The sequence below is a fragment of the Mytilus trossulus genome, chromosome 2, assembly GCF_036588685.1.
Source record: "Mytilus trossulus isolate FHL-02 chromosome 2, PNRI_Mtr1.1.1.hap1, whole genome shotgun sequence".
Classification (NCBI taxonomy): Eukaryota; Metazoa; Mollusca; class Bivalvia; order Mytilida; family Mytilidae; genus Mytilus; species Mytilus trossulus.
Genome location: NC_086374.1, coordinates 477,468 through 494,100, shown reverse-complemented (window position 1 = coordinate 494,100; position 16,633 = coordinate 477,468). Strand labels below are relative to the sequence as shown.

The window sequence follows — 16,633 nt, the reverse complement described above, 5'->3', positions numbered from 1 at the left end:
TGTAATTTTATCACTTTTACCATGCAAGTATCAAAGTACATATTACAATTACTGCGGCTTTGTAAGCAATAAAAACTTACCAATTCTTTGACAGACATTATTGATATTGACTGGTATACCCCATGTACCATTGTCATAACACTGAAGGACAATGCTGTCTGTTGTAAGGTAATTATCAATACAAACTAAATCTGCTGATCTGTTGTTTACATTCCAATATCCATGAGTAAAATTTGACAGATCATCACATGCTTGATAAAAGAATTAAATCAGCAATTCAAACTAAACATCAAACGCCATAAACGTTAATAGATGAAAATGTATAGGTATCATTACCAACAATGTGTCTTATATGTATCCAACGAAATATAAACTTAATTTGTTAAAATCCATTAACAACATTGTTCCTTTATTCGTATTAGGCTGCTTCGCTCAATTTGCTGTTTTAAAAACAAGTCAGAATGGTTCTTACTTACACAACATAATATTTGTTTCTATTAATCTGAGATCTATGTCTCTAAGCGTTCCTATCAGGCGAAACTTAAACCTCATGTTAGTACGAACTCGGGAATGAGTCTAATTAGGAAGGTCACATTCGTGTAGTTACGACATAAGAAATATATCCAATATAATCTGTGCAACGGATATTCCATAACGATCAACAAACTCGTGATGGCGACCGACAAATTTACGAAAGAATGATTTCAACTTCATCATTTGGAACTCTTGGTTGAATTGTTTTCTTGTGAGCAGCAACTTTCTATTTAGAAAATAAAGATAGAAAATACAAGCCCTGGAATATCGTATGAATTGGGAGATATGTACTCCGTATGCAAGCTCTATTGGAACGTTGCTACATAGAAATGGAAAGTTCGCAATTATGAAGCTGAAATCATCTCTTTTGTCGAAAAGTTTTGTTTTCAACCGACCCTCTTTGTCAATTTTTAGATGTAAGTCCAGATTTGTGACAGACTTAACTGTATCTGATGTTTCCTTTATCTCTAGTTCAATGGGATAGATGCGTTCAACAAAGTCACAAAATTTTGATTTATTTAGTGAGAGAACACCATTTATATAGCGGAAAGTAAAGTTAAAGGATACTGCTAGCTTGTCTTTCTTCTCAAGAAGTTCCTGTATGAAGTCAGTCTCTTAAAAATAAAGGAACAAGGCGGCAAGAAGAGGGACACAGTTAGATAGTTTGTTAATGTCAGTTTAAGAGATTTGTTTTTTTAGAACCAGAGCAGTTTTTTACAAAGTAGGATTTAGCTCACCATAAGACAAGATAATTGTATTTACGTTTTTTTTTATAAATTAAAGCCATACCACCTCTTTCAATTTTACGTTAAAAAGCAATATAAATCAATCCATTTGGTAATTTTGTCAAATAACTTGTCCCGAGAAACATTAATGACAACTTTCGTTTTAGCTCACATAACACTCCATTGACCCTCGTCATAACATATACTAACTTACGTTTTAGCTCACATGTCGTGTTTATAACACTCCACTGACCCTCATCCGAACACATAATTAAAGTTTGACCATTTAATATATAATTCTCCTCACATAGAAGATTAGCTGAATTCCCTGTGAAATTCCAGTAGCCATCGGTGATGTTTCCGGGCTCGCCACAAGCTGAATATTAAATAAATAAACGAAAGGTCAGTCAAACATCAAACTATAAAACATTCAAAATCTATTAACCATCATATGAAATACAATTTTGAAAAGACATTGATATAGACCGAAAATAGAAGCGAATGAGTGTTTAACTGGATATACAATAAAAGCAATGTTAGTATAACGCTGTTCAAAAGTCATAAATCGATTGAAAGAAAACAAATCCGGACTACAAACTAAATCCGAAGGAAAGTCATTATCAAAAAGAGGAAAACAACGAAACAACAAAACACTTAAGTGCAACAAAAACAAACGACAATACATAGAAACGAACTATTAGATAACAAATACCTGACCGAGTACAGGACATTTTTTAAGAAGAAAAAGGTGGGTTGAACCTGGTTTTGTGGCTAGCCAAACATCGCGCTTTATGGTAATGTTAAATACATATACCGCTAAAATGACAACATTAAATGACAGGAATACAGTTCACATAAATGCAATAACACTGAGGGTACAGAAATACATAAATTATTAAATAGTTCATTTTGACATTTTAACAACAGAACAACGACGATTGCCAAACAGAAAGACAGTTCACAAAAACAGCATAATAGAACAACAAACAGTATGTTACAGGGATGTATCAACGACACAAAGGTAGACGTAACAGTTAAATAAAGAAACATGGATATAAATTGAGATTAGGTTTGTAATTATGTTATTTGATTTTTTTTAAAACAATTACAAGAATGTCCAGGATATTAATATAAAATGTGTCAGTAATTGTGTAATTAATTTTATTATCTAACTATTTCTTCTAAATCAAACTGTAAAACAAATAAATTCTGTACATAGTTGTTCTATACTGAAATTATATAAATAAACTGGGTGATGATTTATCTTTACTTTTACATACGAATAGAAAATAAGAAATATAATTACAGATAAGACATAAAACAATATCCGATCACCATTAAAAATAAAACAATATAACTAAAAGCAAGACGACGTGGTATAATTGTCAGAAAGAAAACTTTTCAACTTGCAACCAAACTATGAGGAAGGGAGAATCAATTGCTACTAACGTAATATAACATGAGTGAAATGGTGAGTACCGCTTGTAGCACAAAGAGAAAAGCACCATAATATGGTTCGTTTATAGTGAATAGTTACCAAAGGTACCAGAATTATAATTTAGAAGTCTGTTTTCATTTAATTCTAGTTTCAAGTGTGTTTTTTATGTTATTGATGTTTTGACGTGTCTGGTGTTTTTTTCATAGCCTTGTTTGGTCATATATTTGCCTAAATGAGTATTCGGTTTCATTTAGTCATAACTTTGTCTCAATGTACATTTTGTTTCTTTTTGCTATAGCTTTGCCTTAATGTAAATTTTGTTTCTTTTTTGTCAAAGCTTTGCCTCAATGTTAATTTTGTTTCTTTTTGCCATAGTTTTGCCTTAATGTAAATTTTGTTTCTTTTTGCCATAGCTTTGCCTTAATGTTTGTTTTGTTTCTTTTTGCCATAGTTTTGCCTTAATGTTTGTTTTGTTTCTTTTTGCCATAGCTTTGCCTGAATGTTAATTTTGTTTCTTTTTGCTATAGATGTGCCTTAATGTTTATTTTGTTTCTTTTTGCTATAGATTTGCCTTAATGTTTATTTTTGTTTCTTTTTGTATTACATTTGCCTTCATGTTAATCGTGTTTCTTTTTGTCATATCGTTGCCTCAATATTAATTTTGTTTATATTTGTCTTATCTTTGCCTTAATGTTAATTGTGTTTCTTTTTGTCATAGCTTTGCCTCAATGTACATTTTGTATTTTTTTGTCATAGCTTTGTCCAGCGTTAATTTTGTTTCTTTTTGTCATAGCTTTGACTCAATGTAAATTTTGTTTCTTTTGGCCATAGTTTTGACTCAATGTAAATTTAGTTTATTTTGGTCATAGCTTCGACTCATTTTAAAAAACTTTGGTTTGTTTTGGTCATAGCTTTGACTAAATGTTATGTTTATTTTGAGGTTCTCTGTTCTTTTTGTTTTTATGTACGTCATTTGTCGTTTCGTTGTTGTGGTTGTGACTGTTTATGTCATAGCAGTAAAAATGACATTGTGAGACACAACCTAAATCTTGATTATTATCAAGTTAGTTATCTGCTAAAATAAACAAACGGAGTATTTTTAAAGTCATTCTCCCATGTATTTCTTTAAGATTTGTGAGTTTTTGTAAAAGTAATTGACCGAGTCAAAGATATATTTTTCAAGAATCTTAAATTATACTAAGAATTTATGTCTCACAATGTCATTTTTACTGTTATGACATACACAGTCACAACAACGAAACGACAAATAACGTACATAAAAACAAAGAGAATAGAGAACCTCAAAATAAACTTAACATTTAGTAAAAGCTATAAAAGTAATTGACCGAGTCAAAGATATATTTTTCAAGAATCTTAAATTATACTAAGAATTTCTGAAAGAAGATGTCAAATATGAGACCAGGAAAACAAATCAACATAACAACATGTTCGTAACTAATGTTTTTGATATAAACCTGGTAGAGCTACTTCAGCCATAACTTCGATTTCTTCTGTCATAATTCTGGTCGATTCTGCCAAACTGGTGTCATCTGTCGTACAAAAGTCAAATCTACAGGCCTGGTCATCGCCACATACATCAGCAACATTACCCGGACACTGGTCAGTAACGTTAAATATAGGTATGAAGTCGACGTGTTGGAATGACTGGTGAGTTTTGCCCACAGGGTATGTAAACAATGAATCAGAAGCATGTATTTGCCCTATAAACATTGAAATAAATTTTCTATAAATGACAATGTCATACACTATGGTAAACAAAAAAGAGATAAAACAATTAAAACGGATACCATTTACAACTTATTTATCCTTTTTAATGAAACAAAAACACGATTTGATGGTGCAACACTTCTGTCCCAGCTTTGAACAAGAACTATTGAATTAATTCATGCAGATATCTCATCCAATAACTATTGGTTACATGATTTTGGTTTATCCATTTCTCTCCAGCCCTCATCCAATAACTATTAGTTACATGATTTTGGTTTATTCATTTCTCTCCAACCCTCATCCAATAACTATTGGTTACATGATTTTGGTTTATCCATTTCTCTCCAACCCTTATCCAATAACTATTAGTTACATGATTTTGGTTTATCCATTTCTCTCCAACCCTCATCCAATAACTATTAGTTACATGATTTTGGTTTATCCATTTCTCTCCAGCCCTCATCTATTAACTATTGGTTATATGATTTTGGTTTATTCATTTCTCTCCAGCCCTCATCCAATAACTATTGGTTATATGATTTTGGTTTATCCATTTCTCTCCAGCCCTCATCCGATAACTATTGGTTACATGATTTTGGTTTATCCATTTCTCTCCAGTCCTCATCCAATAACTATTGTTTACATGATTTTGGTTTATCCATTTCTCTCCAGCCCTCACCCAGTAACTATTGGTTACATGATTTTGGTTTATCCATTTCTCTCCAGCCCTCATCCAATAACTATTGGTTACATGACTTTGGTTTATCCATTTCTCTCTTGCCCTCACCCAATAACTATTGGTTACATGATTTTGGTTTATCCATTTCTCTCCAGCCCTCATCCAATAACTATTGGTTGCATGATTTTGGTTTCTGCATTTCTCTCCAGCCCTCATCCAATAACTATTGGTAACATGATTTTGGTTTATCCATTTCTCTCCAGCCCTCATCCAATAACTATTGGTTACATGACTTTGGTTTATCCATTTCTCTCCAGCCCTCACCCAATAACTATTGGTTACATGATTTTGGTTTATCCATTTCTCTCCAGCCCTCACCCAATAACTATTGGTTACATGACTTTGGTTTATCCATTTCTCTCCAGCCCTCATCCAATAACTATTGGTTACATGACTTTGGTTTATCCATTTCTCTCCAGCCCTCACCCAATAACTATTGGTTACATGATTTTGGTTTATCCATTTCTCTCCAGCCCTCATCCAATAACTATTGGTTGCATGATTTTGGTTTCTCCATTTCTCTCCAGCCCTCATCCAATAACTATTGGTTGAATGATTTTGGTTTCTGCATTTCTCTCCAGCCCTCATCCAATAACTATTGGTTACATGATTTTGGTTTATCCATTTCTCTCCAGCCCTCATCCAATAACTATTGGTTATAAGATTTTGGTTTCTGCATTTCTCTCCAGCCCTCATCCAATAACTATTGGTTATATGATTTTGGTTTATCCATTTCTCTCCAGCCCTCATCCAATAACTATTGGTTACATGATTTTGGTTTATCCATTTCTCTCCAGCCCTCATCCCATTACTATTGGTTATCTGATTTTGGGTTATCCATTTCTCTCCAGCCCTCAATCAAGTTAGCTCAATTAGATGTCATTTACAATTCCATGTGCAATAAAGTTTACAAATATCTATATTTTCGAATTTGGTCGATTTAATACTTTTTTGATTGACCTGTTATTTTTTTGTGGTATTATTAAGAAAAAACTAGTGACTGATAATTTGTAATGCTCGGTCGGAATAACCTTGCACTGAACGGTTAGCGTCCGAGCTGCGTTTTATGTGAATATACGTTATATTGTATTCGTTGACAAAACCAATGTACATGAATAGTTTCATACGTGTAGATAATTTAAATCTGAAATACATCTTCTGTTTCCTTGAAAAGTTATTTGTCTTTACAATCTGATAAACACATCAATTTATTTTGTCAGCTCAGAACTATTACGATTCACCTACATTTTAATCCAAATTTATGATGAATTACGTCTAGAGATGAGTTTATTGGTATGATTCTGTCATCAGCATTTGTTAAATCATCGCTCTGTTTACCGTTAAAGTTACCCAACAGTCCTTTGACGGAACCTGTAAATAAAAAAATATAATGCACATCTTAAGGAAAACATTGTCTCCAAGGAAAGCAGTGGCGGATTCAGAGGGGTGTAGAGGGCGTACACCCTTTGCTCGGACTTTTTTTTTTGGGTAAAATTATTTATCAGACTTAACTTCGTGAACTTTGCCATTTCCCGAGTATTCCATTTTTATACGACAATTCTTTCCTTATAAAGATAATTTTCGCTTGTATTTCCTGATTGTGAATGTCGTGTGATTTGCTATGGTGGAGTTGGTCAGTGCGTTGAAAAAACGGCACACGGACATTTTGAAATTCAAATTACAGTAATACACATTGCTTAGGCTGCGGATGTCATGACAATCAGGAAACCTTCAAAGCGACACAGGGTTGAGCACGAACGTATAGACTTCTATTTCACTATTCCACTAAACAGAAAGTAATAGTATCTATAGACTATTACACTCTCATGAAAAAATAAGTTCCACAATATTATTTACCTACGAAAACATGTTTAACCCCAAATGCCCCAGCTTATTTTATAAATAGCAAAGTTGAATATGATCCCCAGTCACCCCGCCGCATTTTTGCGCCTGTTCCAAGTCAGGAGCCTCTGACGTCTGTTAGTTTTGTGTTATTTTAATTTTAGTTTCGTGTGTACAATTTGAAAATTAGTATGGCGTTCATTATCACTGAACTAGTATGTATATATATATTTGATAAGGGGCCAGCTGATGGACGCCTCCAGGCGCGGAAATTTCTCGCTACATTGAAGACCTGTCCGTGACCTTCTGTTGTTGTTTTTCTATGGTCGGGTTGTTGTCTCTTTGACACATTCCCCATTTCCATTCTTAATTTTATCATAAGCTCTAGAAAAATTTCAAGTCTCAGGTACAAACCATTTGATTTGGGGAGGCAGTCTTAGATTTTGAGAGAGAAAAATAGACTCTGGTTCTTGCCTTAAAAAAAAATTCTGGCCGTATCTGGATTGAAAACAAGTCTTGTTCACATTTTTGCTATTAAAAGCGAAAATTTCCAACAAAACTATTTAGCATGAAATGAACATTATGAATAAAACGGGCGTAGTTTTTTGTGGCCGGGGTATGCGTGTCTGACTTGAACGTCTGTTTCGCTGGACTTATATATATTGAATACTTTAATGTAACCTGCCTGCTGTGTGTGACCTTTATGTCTCCATTTGCCGACCATCATTCTAACTTCGTTGCCATTTCAGACACTTTCGTAATCTTTGGGGATTTGGAACCCCTCACTTCGGTTCTCTAAGTTATTTTGGGTGAAACATATCAATCAAACATTTTGATAAAAACTGCTTGTTTGTCTTTTTTAACTCGTGTCGGTCGTATTGTAAATTTTATCGAATTTCCATGTCTATTTTTTATTGACAAGTTCTACATCAAATATATCAGTACATAGCTTTGGGTCAATACTATAATTTTAAGATAGACAATTAACAGGGAGTAAACAGCATAAAAAAAATGTCCAACCCTTACACTTTTAATACAACAACTATAAAATATACATGCCCTAAGCCAGGAACCGTTTAAATAGTGCATATTACACTTATTTTATGTTTTTAGCCGAAAAAAGGTCCCACAATTTTTTCGCCTCGCTCCGCCAGGCAATTTTTATTCGCCCCCCTTTCCAAAATCCTGGATCCGCCCCTGGAAAGTTACACAACAATCCTTTGGCAAAACCTGTAAATAATTAAAAAAAAAAGAGCAGACCTTTAGGGAACGTTGTCCCACAGAAAAGGTACCCATCAATCTTTTGACTAAACCTGTAAATAAGAAAATAGTACATATCTAACGGACAAATTGTCTCTCAGGAAAGGAACCCATCAATCTTTTGACTAAACCTGTAAATAAGAAAATAGTACATATCTAACGGACAAATTGTCTCTCAGAAAAGGTACCCATCAATCTTTTGACTAAACCTGTAAATAAGAAAATAGTACATATCTAACGGACAAATTGTCTCTCAGAAAAGGTACCCTTCAATCTTTTGACTAAACCTGTAAATAAGAAAATAGTACATATCTAACGGACAAATTGTCTCTCAGGAAAGGAACCCATCAATCTTTTGACTAAACCTGTAAATAAGAAAATAGTACATATCTAACGGACAAATTGTCTCTCAGAAAAGGTACCCATCAATCTTTTGACAACCTGTAAATGAGAAAATTAAGTACAAATATTGTTATCCCATATCACGTCAACATGAAACAATAATTGTTAATACCCATACTGTTATTCACTTTTAAACTTTACTATGACCAATCGTTCCTCTCCATGACTTGCTCCAAATTTACTATCTCATTGTAGCCATAAGAACTAAAGCATTATCATAAGGCAATAGTTGGGTTATAATTTTAAGACGCGCGGACATCCAGTGAAACAATATGCTTCGTGCCGTGATTCGAAGCAACATTACGGCATTTGTCTGAGTTCAAGGTTAAGGATTATTGTGATGGTCGGAAATCTCAAAAGTATGCTTTTTAAAAATATCTTTTTGCATACATATCTCTTCATGCAACACAAAAACGTGTTCGATTCAAATTTGGAAGCCGAAATGATGAGAAATCTGTGTTTGAAAAACTCAGTCTCCGAGGCACAAATTATTGTCTTTGAATATATTATCTGTATATCTTTCAGAATAATTCGACGGAATTTTCCCTTATTATGAATATGGAAAAAAATGCTGTAATTATACAATTTCCCCCAAAAAAATTACCTCGTAAAGAATTTCCTGCTATCACTATATTGATATTAATCATTTTAGCCATAGCTGTGACATTTACTGCTATATTCGGGTATCTGCAGGTGACCGATGTCCAGATACTTTCTATATCAGTATTATTGCCTCTGGAATTTATTATCGTCGCACCTAAATTAACGAAACGATAGATAAAAACAATGTGATTTCATTAGGGAGAAGTAATTTTTAAGGTTATTATAAGAGCTTAAAAAGTGTCTCAGAATTAATCCGCTAATTCTAAAAATAATCAGTTATACTAATATGTATTCCTACTTGAAAAGGGACAACTAATATCTTCTGGAACACCCGTCACCGTGGCAACTACTAAAAGGAACAACAATTAAATTGAAATATTGCTTCTTTCAAATTGAAAGTTCAAAATGGGAAAGGTGAAATCGTCCATTTGTCGTAAAGTTTAGTTCTGAAACGACATACTAGTAGTTCATATTAATTTATGGGACCTATACAATTTAATTGACTGAATCTAGTAACACTGTATAACATGATGCACAGTTATTATTGGACGCTGGCATTATAGAATTTACCTAATTTGTAAAAGGTGTCAGTAATATAGAGTAAACAATTATTATACTATTGGAACTATTACGGACTGTCATTAAAGTGAGAGGGTTAACGCTAAAGAACCAGGTTAAATCCACCATTTTCTACATTTGAAAATGCCTGTACCAAGTCAGGAATATGACAGTACTTGTCCATTCGTTTTTGATTCATTTTGTTATTTGATTTTGCCATGTGATTATGGACTTTCCAAATTGATTTTCCTCTAAGTTCAGTATTTTTGTGATTGAACAAGTAGCATTTAGCATGATAAGGTCATATTTTCCCCATTGCAAACAACTTCGGCAAAAAGAATAAAACCATTTAAACAATGTTGAATAGTTATTAACCTTCGACATCAACAGTGTTGGTATCCATGAATTCTAGTAACTGTCCATTAATCAGTACATCACACATTCTGATTTCATTCAATCTTACTTCAACGATGTCAGAGTCATTGTTACAACGAAACGCTATCGAGGTTATAACACTAGCTTGCTTTAGAGTACCTGCAATAACAAACGTGCAAATATTCATTTAACGATTTGTTATTTTCATTTTCAAATTCCATGCAACAAACCTCACCAGTCGTGTTCTATTGTTTTAATTAATTTACTTCCATCCTTTACGGAATGTGGTCTTTATTGAAGGCATGTGATATTTACTGATAAGTTGAGGTAAAACAACACTCTAGTTTTCTAGGTTGTGACGGTTTAAACATGCTCGAACGTTTACTTATTTCCTTTGTAAACACCAAACGATGAATTTGATGGTTTTATTATACTGGGAAATAGGAGTTTAGAATTGGAAAGTTGAAATTATCCCATTTGACATAGATGCTTTTTTGAAGTACATCTGTAGGAGATGAGATAATGAGGGGGAACAATATTTGTGGACGCGCAACCATCCCATTTAACTGGGACAGTGGTGCAGAAGCACAATATAAAAACAAAGTATAAAAATCAGTTCAATAAAAGCTAATCTGATGAAATCGATACAAAGAAGATAAACATCAAAGTTGAACACATTAACATGAATCTCACATAAAAATCCACGTGATAAATTTAACGTCAGAATCAGAATAGGTTATACGTGAAACTCAAGTGAAAAAAATCGTTTGAATTGAGATTCAAATGAATTTTACATAAAGAAATAAAGACAACAAAAGTATATCGCTATTCAAAAGTCACAAATCTAGTGAGAAACGCAAACCTTGGTTACGTCCTCAAACCGAGAGAAAACTTCAACTGTAAGAGAAAAACAACGGAAGAACAGAAACAAAGAAGTGCAACAAAAACTAACGGCAATGCAACACACAAAGACACGAACTATTAGATTTTTTCACATGCATTTTAAGTGAACTTTTTCAATCAAAAACTGGTATTTTTCATGAATTTGATCACATAAAAATCACACTAGTTTAACACGAGATTCTTGTAAATTACATGAACTGATTTCACGTGAGTTTCACGTATAAGCTATTTTAATGTGAATCTTAGGTGATTTTCACGTGAAGCTTGACTTCTTTAAAGCACTGCTTATAACAATATTAAACCGGATTATCCATGACGTACCATGTTTGTCTTTAAACTGTTCCATTCTTGCCTGTAATATTAGATGATTATCTTTACTTTGTATCATAGTAAATTCTCCTACGCCATTGAATGTATAATCCAGACCATCCAATGTAACAAGGTGAGGATCACCCCTGGAGGATGCTGGTTAAAACAAAGATTCAGTAGTTTACATGATAGTTATCATCAATTATGCTAGGGATAATTTCTACAGTCTATATTAACAAGTAAATTGAATTATAGAAAAAAATACTACTGAGGCCAAGTATGGTGAAATTGGATACTTTAAACTAATCAAAAGAACACAGTAGAAACCAAATTTAACTAATTACTTATTTCCAGCTTAATGAAGCACAATCAACGTAAAAAAAGCGAATTATTATTTCACTATAGTACTTACATTATGATTGAACAAAAAGTTTCTATTTTATTTTTACATCTCATAGCTTATGCCCCTCTAAAACAATTTCCTTTATATACTTGTAGATTTATGTATTGATCACTAGAATATCATGAATCACATACATACACCTTTATAAACCTACTCATCTATGATAGATCAGAATTATATTTCCAAGTTCTTTATTTGAATAGCATGATATATTCATTCGGTGTTAATGTAAGATTTATAAGCTTGAAATGAAATTTGAAAACAGGTGGTCATTGAAACCTCATTCACTCTTGCACAATTATCAAGGACCCTCATGTGTTTCTTGATTGACAACATATTTGTTACGTTCAGAGGACGTGTTTTTCAAAGGACTATCGGCATTCCAATGGGAACAAATTGTGACTCTCTACTTGCCGACTTGTTTCTTTATCATTATGAGGCTGGCTTCATACAGGAACTTTTTAGGAAGAAAGATAAAAAGTTAGCGATACCCTTTAACTCTACTTTCTGCTATATAGATGATGTTCTTTCACTAAATAATTCAAAATTTTGTGACTACGTGGAACGCATCTATCCCATCGAACTAGAGATGAAGGAAACTACAGATACAGTTAAGTCGGCCTCATATCTAGATTTACATCTAGAAATTGACAATGAGGGTCGGTTGAAAACAAAACTTTATGACAATAGTTACCAGGTACCAGGATTATAGTTGACTACGCCAGACGCGTGTTTGGTCTACATAAGACTCATCAGTGACGCTCATATCGAAATATCGAAAGTACAAAGTTGAAGAGCATAGAGGATCCCAAAATTCCCCAAAAATGTGCCAAATACGGCTAAGGTAATATATTCCTGGAATACGAAAATCCTTATTTTTTTCGAAAAATTCAAAGTTTTGCTAACAGGAAATTTATTAAAATGACCACATTGTTGATATTCATGTCAACACCGAATTGTTGACTACTGGGCTGGTGATACCCTCGGGAATGAAACGTCCACCAGCAGTGGCATCGATCCAGTGGTTTAAATAGTTATCAAAGGTACCATGATTAAAATTTTCTACGCCAAACGCGGTTCGGTCTACATAAGACTCATCAGTGACGCTCATATCGAAATATTTATGAAGCCAAATAATTATACAAAGTTGAAGAGCATTGAGGATCCAAAATTCCAAAAGAATGTGCCAAATACGGCTAAGATTATCTATGCCTGGGATAAGAAAATCCTTAGTTTTTCGAAAAATTCAAAGTTTTGTTAACAGGAAATTTTTAAAAATGACCACACCGAAATGTTGACTACTGGCCTGGTACTATCGGGGACAAAAAAGATGATTTTAGCTTTCCAATGGAGAATTCCCCGTTTCTAAGTAGCAACGTTCCAGAAGCATCTGCATACGGGGTATATATCTCCGAATTTATATTCCCGTGCTTGCATTTCCTTTTCTTGATAGACGGTTGCTACTCACTAGGAAGCTATTTAACCAAGAGTGCCAAATGGTTAAGTTGAAATCATCCCTTCTTAAATTTTACGGACGCCATCACGAATTGGTTGACCGTAATAGAATAACCGTTTCACAAAGGATATCGGATATGTTACTTGCGTCGCAACTACAATCCCATTCCCTTTCATGAATTTGACCTACCGTATTAGAATTTTACCGGATTTGTTAGCACATAAGCAACACGACGGGTGCCACATGTGGAGCATAATCTGCTTACCCTTCCGAAGCACACGAGACCACCCCTAGCTTTTGGTGGGGTTCGTGTTGTCTATTCTTTAGTTTTCTATGTTGTGCCATGTGTACTTTTGTTTGTCTGTTTGTCTTTTTCATTTATAGCCATGGCGTCGTCAGTTTATTTTCGATTAATGAGATTGACTGTCCCTTTGGTATCGTTCGTCCCTCTCTTGTATACTTTTCGTGCTTCTATACACACGTACAATTCACAATATTCCAAGAAAAGTTTTAAACCCATAAAATAATTTAGGTGATACAAAAACCTCGAAAAAAAACCCTATTACCTAGATAATGTAGATATGATAATGAAGATATAAGTTACATTATGTATGTGCTGTTCAAAGTTAGGAGCTTGTAAATCAGTGGTTGTAGTTTGTTGTGCTGTGTAACATATTCATTTTCTGTTCAATATTTTGAAAAATAAGTAGCTCGTTTTTGTTCTGTTTTAAAGTACTTACATTATCTTTTTATAGACTAAAAATGCGATAATGTTGTTGTTCATTGTTGGAGGCCGTACGCTGACCTTAGTATAGTTGTTAATTACCGTGTGATTTGGTCTTTTATGGAGAGTTGTCAAAAGTACCGTATCTTCTTATTCGTATATGCGTCATTTCCCCAATTTATAAGTTTATGACGTGATTTATAAACTGCGGTTTGAATTTTGTCATTTTTCTATCACAAAATAAATTCTGATAATATATTAAGTGCACCGGATGAACTAATAGTACCCACCTTGTTCCTGATACCTGTACACATGCGATAATGAGTCACAACGAAATATAGAAAAAAACGACTGGCATTGAAGCAACGATAAACTTGAGATAAATTGCTACCCATGAGCACGAATACACGAACATCAACACCACTTATGCAATGTTTTTCGATTAAAGCACCAAGGTTACTATTAAATGTGTGATATTTTTCATATTTTGTACAATTAACACACAACTCATTGATACAGATTTTTGAATAATTAAGTAATTCGATATCATTTGAAATAAAAAAATATCATACCGGATCTTGGCGGAATGTACCCCGAACAGCGTGATGGTGGTCTTCTCCTTAAAAATCTTTGACAAGTATCTACGTCTAGGTTGTAATGTACTGGATATTGACAGCAATACATATACGGTACTACATCGTCATAAATGTTAGACAAGTAAGGGATATTATCGTTTGCACCTCCTTTGTAGTGGTATCTATTCGCCGTTCCACCAAAGGTTTTAGTATTAGTTTCTATAAGAGTCCCGTCACTGTTATAACAACACTGGTTGTCATGTCCCATGTTTCTGAAATGTCATTATCAATCATTTGTTGCAATACATTTGTGATATCCCTTAAGAGCAGATTATTTGATTATTTGGAATATTCAATATGGTTCATAGAACGAAGATTTGACTCCTTGTTATGACCTTTTTTCATTTCTTTTCGGTTATGTAAGCTTTTGTTAGATTTTGGATTTAAAACAATTATGAATGGGACATAATTGACGTGACATATTTAGTTTTCGAAATGTACATCTGATGCAATAACATTTGAACCGTATTTTTTCAATCTCCCGTTTGTCCTGAAAAAAGTTTCTATCGGTGTGCTTCATTTGTATATTGTCAGATTTTGATGACTCAAGTTGGTTTATTCATCCTTACGTTGTTTGTAAAATGCAAAGTGAATATCTATTATCAGAAAGACGCAAACTAAATCAATAATTTAATCCATCTTGAGGATGAAAAAAAACCGAAAATCGTTTTGTGTTCGTACCGGATGACGTTACAGCCTACTACAGGATATAGATACAGGCGATGTGGTGTGAGTGCCAATGAGACAACTCTCTATCTAAATAACAATTTATAAACGCAAACCATTATATTTCAATGAACGGCCCTCAACACGGAGCCTTGGCTCACATCGAACAACAAGCTATAGACACCAAAATTACTAGTGTAAAACCATTCAAATAGGTATGAATTACGGATGTCCTTGAGAAAGGTCGCCCTGTCACTTTTTGAGGGTCAAACCATGTTCTTCTTGTACAGTACCCTTTACACATGTCTTAATTAATGGCATGAATGGTGAGTATACACTGCTAACAAGTTAATTAACAATGAAAGGGATTTCTATTTGAAGTGATGTCGCCAAAACATTACAAGTACAATTTTTATAAAAGCCGGAGTTGAAACAAACTTTATTGGTATACAAATGGAGAAAAAGTACATTTATTTCGATTTTACTTTTTTTCTTACCCAGGGAACGCCATTCGCAAACATTGTAAAGCTCCTACGAGGTAGATACAATTAATACTAGTATCATTATCAATATTATGGTCTACTAGTGTATTGCAATGAGGATCGGGATTAAACCTAGATATGTCCAGTCTAGCCTGGGCTATAGTACATGGACAGGTGTCGATTTGGTGTCTTTCCAAGGAAGGATGTTTCTCCTCCCGATCATTCCAGTCATAACATGCAGATAAAAGAGATTTTCCGTCTGGTGGCAACATAACAAACACATCCGACCATCCAGAGGCTAACAAGCTAAAAGTAAACAAAAATAGCACTGCATCAACATCAGTTTTGAAGAACACAAATTATGTGAATGGTTTCTACAACCTTTGTTTCATTTTCATGTTGGGAACCGTATACAAATATGTAAAATTAAATTGATTTTTTTTACAAATGTATTTGGTGCAATGTACGAGATGATTGTATACAATATGCCTGCTGAGAAACAATATCAACATGATAAGTTCGTGTGACCGAGAAAAGTGTTTAGCACAGCTTTAATTTTTTTTATATGATCCTTGTATTTTTTAACCCAGTTAAAGAAATACAGTTTGTTTGTTTTGTTTAAATCAGAGTGATTCTTTACAAAATAGAATTTAACCCTCCCTAAGACAAGATACTTGTATCTACGTTCTCCTTTCGTTTTTAATGAAACAAAATAATACCAACTCTTTCAATTTGTCTTTTAGTTTGGAATGGGGAATACTTGTTAACAGGGTTGAAAAGTCAAATGTTATACTATAGCAAGATGAGATAGTCTTCATGACTTACGACCGATCGTAGTCGTAAGTTTGAGT

General features: G+C 33.6%; 1 protein-coding gene across 1 annotated transcript in view; it reads right to left on the bottom strand.

Moving 5' to 3' along the window:
- LOC134708641 (protein mesh-like) overlaps positions 1-16,633 on the bottom strand; it is a 34,585-nt gene that overhangs the window by 2,500 nt on the left and 15,452 nt on the right. The window contains exons 8-16 of the mRNA XM_063569287.1: positions 15,798-16,088; positions 14,572-14,846; positions 11,429-11,572; positions 10,205-10,363; positions 9,273-9,425; positions 6,410-6,535; positions 4,173-4,418; positions 1,474-1,635; positions 81-251 (exon numbers count right to left, since the gene is read on the bottom strand). Coding sequence (XP_063425357.1) covers positions 81-251; positions 1,474-1,635; positions 4,173-4,418; positions 6,410-6,535; positions 9,273-9,425; positions 10,205-10,363; positions 11,429-11,572; positions 14,572-14,846; positions 15,798-16,088 — 1,727 coding nt within the window. The remainder of the gene's footprint in view (positions 1-80; positions 252-1,473; positions 1,636-4,172; positions 4,419-6,409; positions 6,536-9,272; positions 9,426-10,204; positions 10,364-11,428; positions 11,573-14,571; positions 14,847-15,797; positions 16,089-16,633) is intronic.